Source organism: Poeciliopsis prolifica, unplaced genomic scaffold, assembly GCF_027474105.1.
Source record: "Poeciliopsis prolifica strain line A6 unplaced genomic scaffold, Auburn_PproV2 SCAFFOLD030, whole genome shotgun sequence".
In the NCBI taxonomy this organism is placed as follows: Eukaryota; Metazoa; Chordata; class Actinopteri; order Cyprinodontiformes; family Poeciliidae; genus Poeciliopsis; species Poeciliopsis prolifica.
Genome location: NW_026562405.1, coordinates 5,948,284 through 5,955,783, shown reverse-complemented (window position 1 = coordinate 5,955,783; position 7,500 = coordinate 5,948,284). Strand labels below are relative to the sequence as shown.

General features: G+C 36.6%; 1 protein-coding gene across 1 annotated transcript in view; it reads right to left on the bottom strand.

The window, feature by feature from the left end:
- Window positions 1–3,301: 3,301 nt before the first annotated feature.
- Window positions 3,302–7,500, bottom strand: part of LOC129372866 (glutamate receptor-interacting protein 2-like) — a 91,832-nt gene continuing 87,633 nt past the window's right edge. The window contains 7 exon segments of the mRNA XM_055050407.1: window positions 3,302–4,257; window positions 4,564–4,710; window positions 4,959–5,001; window positions 5,003–5,165; window positions 5,256–5,306; window positions 5,309–5,465; window positions 5,719–5,833. Of these exon segments, the coding sequence (XP_054906382.1) occupies window positions 4,099–4,257; window positions 4,564–4,710; window positions 4,959–5,001; window positions 5,003–5,165; window positions 5,256–5,306; window positions 5,309–5,465; window positions 5,719–5,833 (835 nt within the window). The 3' untranslated portion in view covers window positions 3,302–4,098.

Genomic DNA, 7,500 nt, shown 5'->3' with positions numbered 1-7,500 from the left:
TTCTTGTGGCAAAAACACATTTACTTTTCAAAGAGCTCAATTTTTCATATTTTCTCAAGCAGAAGAAATTTTAAAGCTCCAATATTAGCATTTGTTAGCAAAACAAAACAAGGATTAGCAATAAACCAATTTTCACACATCAGCCATAAAGTTTAATAATTAACCCTCCATATCTTTCTGTTTTGTTCAGATTTACTGAACTTTGCCCAACCTCACACTGTTAATGTGCTAAACTTTCTGCAAAACACTCAATATCATCAGACTAGCAGGTTGTTACGCACTTGACTAAAAGTCATGTGAGCAACAGACACACAACGTCAGGGGATATTTCTAGTATATTAAAAGAAGGAGCTGATAAAAAACCTAATAAATCTAAAGATAAAATGATAAAAAAGCAGAAGGAGGTAACTGTGAGATATCTGATAGCCATGACTCGGCTCTCATCAGCGGCCAAAGAATTAGAATCTGCACATCACTGAAGGAGGCTACATCCATTTCAGACTTCATGCTGAGATAAGCCACAAAAATATAAAATACTGCATTAGAAAGGCACAGGAAAACTGAGATGAACACCCTAGTGCAGCTTATGACATCATAAATGTCAGGTAATATAAGAACTTGTCCACTGGGTTCAGAAGGAACCCGGTACAGGAAAATAAAGATTCTTTTTATTGTCACAAGGACAGTTAAAACTATCTGAATCCCCCAAACACAGTAAATTTATGCTAATTATTATTTTTGAACTTTAATCCTCAGGAATCAACTCTAAAAGTGGAAATAAACATGATGACATGTTGATTTTTGACATGAAACCCACGGTTCTGGATTGGGCTTTAAACGAACCCGGAAACGCAAATGGAGCATGAATGATCACACACACATACACTACTGACATACATACTTGTATATGTATATTTATATATATTTAAAGAAGAACCAAACCCTTCTGGGAGGTTTTACTTGCATTCTCATATTTCACCTTGATTTACAGTATTTTTTTATTTTCACCTTTTAAAGATCTTTTTTGGCCACTTCACAGTATAAAATGCACTCAGACATGTTTGTTCAGTTGTCCATAAAAATACAGAGTATGAAATTCAACAATGTGCTTTTAATTGAGGAGAGTTGGCGGAGATGTTTCTTATGTGTGTTGAGTTTCTGCTGTTTTGAGTCTGATATGAGTTTCAGAGGAGAAAGTGAATTTCTCAGTCCTGAAAAAACATCACATCTGAACAGTAAGATGAACAACACCTTTCTGTGACGTCCACTCTGTAAAAAAGAAAAATTATAAAAGCTGGAAACACACCACATCTCTACATTTACTCTCACACACCCCATCTTTCTTACACACGTGGCTTTACTCAAGGGCAGCAGCTGCAGCCGTTCTGTTACATAACAGCATGAGGAAAGAGTGAGACAGACGGAGAAAAGGAACAGAGGATGTAATTGTTCCTGTCAAACATTTCAGTTCTTCGCTGGACAAAGTCTATTCTGTTCTCTCACACATCCAAATGTTCTCATATTCATCTTTCATGTTTCATATGTTGTGACTTTCTCACGTCCTGATGTTATTTCCTGCTGAGCTGTACGGTGATAAAGTATTCATCCCCGTACAGATTGCTTGTTTTTTTGGTTTTGTGAAACTTAGATGGTTTAGTGTCAGCCAAAAATAGCCTGGAGTTTCAAAAAAGAGGTTTAAATAATTATTGCATGTAATAAGGGGGGAAACTATCAATACAAACCTAGGGTTATGAAAAACATATCTTCTTCTTTACTAAACAATACATTACCTGTAATTAAAGTGAAGAACCCAGAAGAACATCTAAAGTCCTGCAGTAAAGGTCAGATATCCAAGATGTGTGTCTCATTACATCTGGTGTAAAACTAACAGCATTTCAGAAAAAGTCAGTCGGTCATGGCCGTTGTTCTGTGACTCATGGGGCTTCTGTGCTTCGTCAGTAGCAGGAGAACTTGTCATTACTGGAACCGTGAATAACAACCATAAATGTTCTCTGAAATCCTGCAGGGGAAAGATGGAAACCTGGATGGTCTGGCTCTCAGTTTGTGACCTCAGTCTGACGCTCAGTGGGGTTAAACACCAGACTGTTCACCAGGCTGTTCATGCTGGAAATGCCTCTTATGTGGTTGAGTGAAACAGTTATGCAAAGAAGATGTAAAAAAAAAAAATCATCCATTTGAATTTAAAAGACTCTTTGCTATTTGTACCAATTAATGACAGCTGTTGTTGCCAATGTTGGCAAAAATAGTCATCAGGTTTACAGTGGAATCACAAAGAGCCAAGTTGGATTAGATATTTTTTCCCCATAATAAATAAAATCATCATTTGAAAACAGTTTTTTTCTTGAATATTACAATTTTACAGGCATTAAATAATCTTTCCCAGCATTGCAGCTGCATGCACAGCTGTTCAAAACACCACAATAGTCATGGAAGATTTCACAGACAGCCAATACCAACATAAAAACAGAGAATTTAAAACATATTTCAGCATTAACTTGCATTTGAACAGTGCACATAAATGTCCATCTAATGGAAACTACAGCTGAGAATGAGGTTTTCTTATTCCCTCTTTTGCCTTAGAATCTGGTTTGAATAGCATTTTTGCCTAAGCTTTAAAAGAATCCTCATTTTACGAAATGTTAGCACCTGTTTCTTCATATCTATATCTTTAATATGTACAAATTATTTTCCCATTTCTCACGTTCATGCACATCACTGTGAGTCCAGTTGTGGCAGGAAGCTGACAAAATCATTTGCACATCTCAGCTTGACAAATCATCAAGGTAAGAGACGCAAAACGCAGCTCAGCATTTAGAAAAAGAGTTTTGTGTAATATAGATAATAGATTTGTCCAGTTGTTATTTATAGGGTTATAAATTATTAATTTTTTTAAAATTTAAATTAATGCTGTTTTTTTTTTATTTTATTAAACTCATTATGTAATGAGTTTTGTGTGAAAAGCATTCCTAGTGGCTAATGTTTCTCTGCAGAGGTCATGACCTCTGCTAATGGCATCACATCCAACACAGTCCAGCTGGAGTAACATTAAACACAATGACATTTTAAAATGTTTAGAGAAAATATGTAGTTTTTTCTGACTTGAACTCAAAAATCTCTGACCTTTGGGTTAAATAAAGGTTGATTTCACAGAGTTTCGATGGTCTTCGGCACTAAAAATCCAATTTCTCAGCGTTAGGCATGAAATGGACAGAGGGCCACAATATTATAAAATGTTCTTAAATGCTCATTTGTTAATGCTGACCAGTTTTCTTTTCTTTGACGCCTATCCATTTGCAGAACTGAGAAAATAACTTCCACTTAAAATAACTTATTAAAGAGCAGATTCAATACGTTGTGTTTTTTAAGAGTTATGAGAAAAATGGTAGTTGTAATGTCATTATCGTTCTAATTTGAAGTATTTCAGATTTTTATTGGTTTGCTTGGTGATTCTTTATATGCAATGCAATGAAATTGAAAAGAAGCTTTTATTGACTGTTTCTCAGCCGAAGGAGGGAAACTGTGTTTAAACACATGACAAACGTCTCACATGATGACATCTGGATGAGCTAAAGATAGATAATATCTGTTATCTTCTATGTTCAGTCTTAATATCCTCCTTAAATGACCACTTTTCATTTTCCTTCTCCAAATTACATAAATCTAGAACATGACCCATGCATTTTTGTAAAAACAGAAAAAAAAAAACACCACCAGTCCCAGTTAGTTGATTTTCATTCACTTAAAAACAACAAAATGAAAAGAATCAGAATTTCTGAAATTTACACTTTTTAATGAAATGTTGGTTGTGGTGATGTTTTTATATTGTAGTCAGATTTTTATTTTATTTTTTTATATTTTTGTATAAAGAATATACTGTATAACAGCAGTACAACTCTGTAAATGGAATGTATGCATGCAGGGTTTTGTTTGTAATTCAGCGTTTTCAGTCTGTGGATTTAGAATTATTGCTAGCCTGTGTTTATTCCCAGGCCAGTCACAGTAAATAAGTTCACAATTTATGACTTGTACTGTTAGTGCGCAATTATAAAGAGATTGTGTGTTTGTTTGCATTGTTGGTTACAGACTTAAGGGATGGTCCAACGTGTTGTTGTTGTCTTCTGGAGTGTCGCCGGCCAGAGGGTTTCTGCTGATGACCAGCTCCAGTCTGTCTCCAGCCTCTGTGATGAGCGGCACCGCTAAGCAGCAATCAAAGTCTCTCGTTCTGACATGGTTGACCTGGATGCAAATACAGAGTCAGTGGTTCCCCCTGTAAGCTACAGTCTCATTTTAATATTGCAGTCGTATTTCTTCAATAAAAGCATCCAAACTGATTACAATGTGAAAGAATTGTGAGCTGAAACATGGTGAGAAGTTGTAATATGTGCTACAAACGATAACCAAAATTAAATTTCCTCTAAAATAGCTTGATACTTTTATAAACTAAAACCTGAAATGTTACGCCCATGTTGCATTGCACATATGTCAGTATATGTCTCCTATACTCTCCAGCACTTGTATTAAAGTATTTTTCTGTTTTAATACCTGCAGGATCCTGTCGAAGGGTTTCAGTCCAGCTCTGTCGGCTGGCCCGTCGGGCCTGATCATGTTGACATAAACGCCTTTCTCCAGGAATCCGTCAGACACGCTAAACCCAAAGTCATCGCTCTCTGGGTCCTTTATCACCGTTACCTGGTCAAGGAGAACACAAGCCTGTGAGATATTTTTATTTGTCTTATTTGTCTGCATGAAATGTGGAACCTGTGAGCTACATTCACAGCTACCTGAGCTTAGACTTCACTGACATATTTCATGTCAGAAAATATTCTCATTTACTTATGATATTCATTTGTCTTATCTTTATTGACTAAGATTGCTATCATTTAAGCTGCATTACTTTTAAAAATGAAACTGGTCTAAGTTTAGAGAAGTGAGCTCACTTTGTGCAGCTCCAGAGGCGTTGGGGACAAAATTCCCTGCATTTTCTTTGATCCGACGAGACTCCCACGTTCTCTCTGAGACTCTTAATGAAGCCTTGAGCTTCGGATCGTGGTGCAGAAGGGGGGACTGATTCTCTTGGTGGATGTGGGCTCCATGGTGCAGGTGGGCCTCGTGGTTAAAATGGGCATCGTCATGCAAGTGGGAGTCTGAATGAAATAAGAAAAGAAGGTTTAGAGAAAAAAAGGTTTCCAACATGTTACAGCCTCAGAACAGATGGGTTCTTAGTCTTGCCCCACCTTGGTGGATGTGGGCCTCATCATGCAGATGGACATCCTCGTGTAAATGGACCCCTGGTGCAGGTGTGCATTCTGGTGAAGCAGGTTTGCTTGAAGAAGGAGAGAGTTTCTTCGCAGTGGGCTCATCCTGTGGCTCAGGATGGGCTCAGCTGGAGGTTTGTTGGCACCTTCTACTCCCAGACTGATAGCTGTACCTGTCATGATGGAAGCCTGCACAACCAAATGTACGAATTCATACGCACAAATTAATATTTTAGTAATACGTTTGATATCGTTCATTAAAAAGCAAGCTATCATCCTGTCAGCTCCTAAAAATTCAAAAAATTTCTCATTTGCTTAGTTTTGTGCATCTAAGTAACTTATAGATGAGTTAAAATCAATTTGCATATTAGTAGATTTTTCGGGATTTTATAAATTTTTTGTAGTTCTAAGTTGTGAAATATATCCAAGGATGCCAACAAACCTCGATCTCTCTGAGCAGCTCAGACTGACCACAAGTCTCCAGGTCTTCTAGAGCCTGACACCAGAAACTGTCATCCGGATCCAGCAGAATACCATCTGGTGGCTGGCCAATAAATCTGCCACAGAAAATCCAGAATGAATTTATTCCCTCAATCAGCCAATCATGTTGATTAATACATACATTTAAATACTGTGGTTTGAGCTAACTATGGTTACCATAGTCAGAGTAGAGATGCACTGGTGACAGGCTGAAACGAATGTTTCAAATAAAGGGAGTTTTAAGGACCAATAAGTCACTGCAACTACAAACCATTATTTTGAAATTCACTTTAAATGTGACAAATGTGTGTTAGGTTTGAGCAGCCAAAGTCTTTTCATATTGCAGATAAAGGAAGATCTTGTAAAACGGTGCAGTTTTCCCACATGTAAATAAATCAAAATGGATGAATTTGTAGGAAAATCTGCATAGATACAAACTAATGTAAATTAAAGCCAGAGTGTTAAGTATTAGTTTCTCTAAGTCCAGTGCTGTTTGCAACATCCAGGCTGTGGGATACTTTTGTTGTGCAGATAATGAGAAATTTGACACAGGAAAAAAATAGAAGATTCAGCACATCCTGACTTACAAAAATACAACATAAAGCAGAATTTATTTCCCTATGATGCCTGGCTGGAGCCTTTTCAGATTAATAAATGAATAAATTGCACTTTGAATCCTGTTCAAGAAGACAAGAGAGGATTAACATTGACTGCATTTGTACATAGAGCAAAAAAAATTCTTCTATAATAAAAACAAAAGAATGGTTGATAACAGAAGATGTCAGGCTCACTAAATGAAGCATAACATTACTGTCCAAACAGAACAAACAGATTTGCAGGTTTGTGTCCTGCTTCACCCTCTGATGCTCTGATGAAACGTATGCAAGACAATTTTTATCAAAACCTTTTAGAGGTTTTGTGCTGCCTCTGCAATTTCACTGTTATGAATTGTCTTTGCTTTTGAAACCTTGTTTACTTATTTATTGCTTAGACCACTTTATTCTGTGATGTTTATGTTTGAAAAAACAGCAGTTGTGTGTTGCATCTTTGATCTAAGAACGTTTCAAATGGTCTGCATTACATGCAATAACTATAAAACATCAAAAACCTGCAGAAGGAAATGCTATCTGTGCCTGAAATGATTTTTTATAAAATAAATGTCATAAGCATACCGCTCCCTCACAGTTTAATAATTATTGCTGAAAGCTTTGACTAGGAGATTTATAAACAACAACTGAACCAAAACATAAGAATATTTATATTATAACATTGATTTTACCTACATATGAGGGAAGAACAGTAGATCTGGGAATCCCAACAACACGAGGAAATTTTGCCCAGTACTGAACAAGGCTTTTCCTTCTCATTATAAAAATATATGTAATGTAACTGAGTTTCAGACATTAATTCAGTTTTGATTCGTTTTTCTCTCCACTCTGAGTTGAGTTATATAATTCCTGTAGATACGACGGCCCTCACAAGGCTTAACCTCCTGACTCATCGCTCCGCACTCAGAGATACAAACACAGATGCTTCAGATTCTCTCACTCTGTTATTTAATCGCCATTCAGGAACATTTGTTTCACTAACTATTGGAGCTGACAGAGGCATGGTCAGAAAAGAAGTGCAGTTAATGATCAAAAATGTCATCATTTCTAAGTATATGTAAATCTATTCCATCATGTCCGTCCTCATTTCTTCCTCATCATTGTTTCTGCTTTTAAACAGCTTCAGTGGTTCTGTT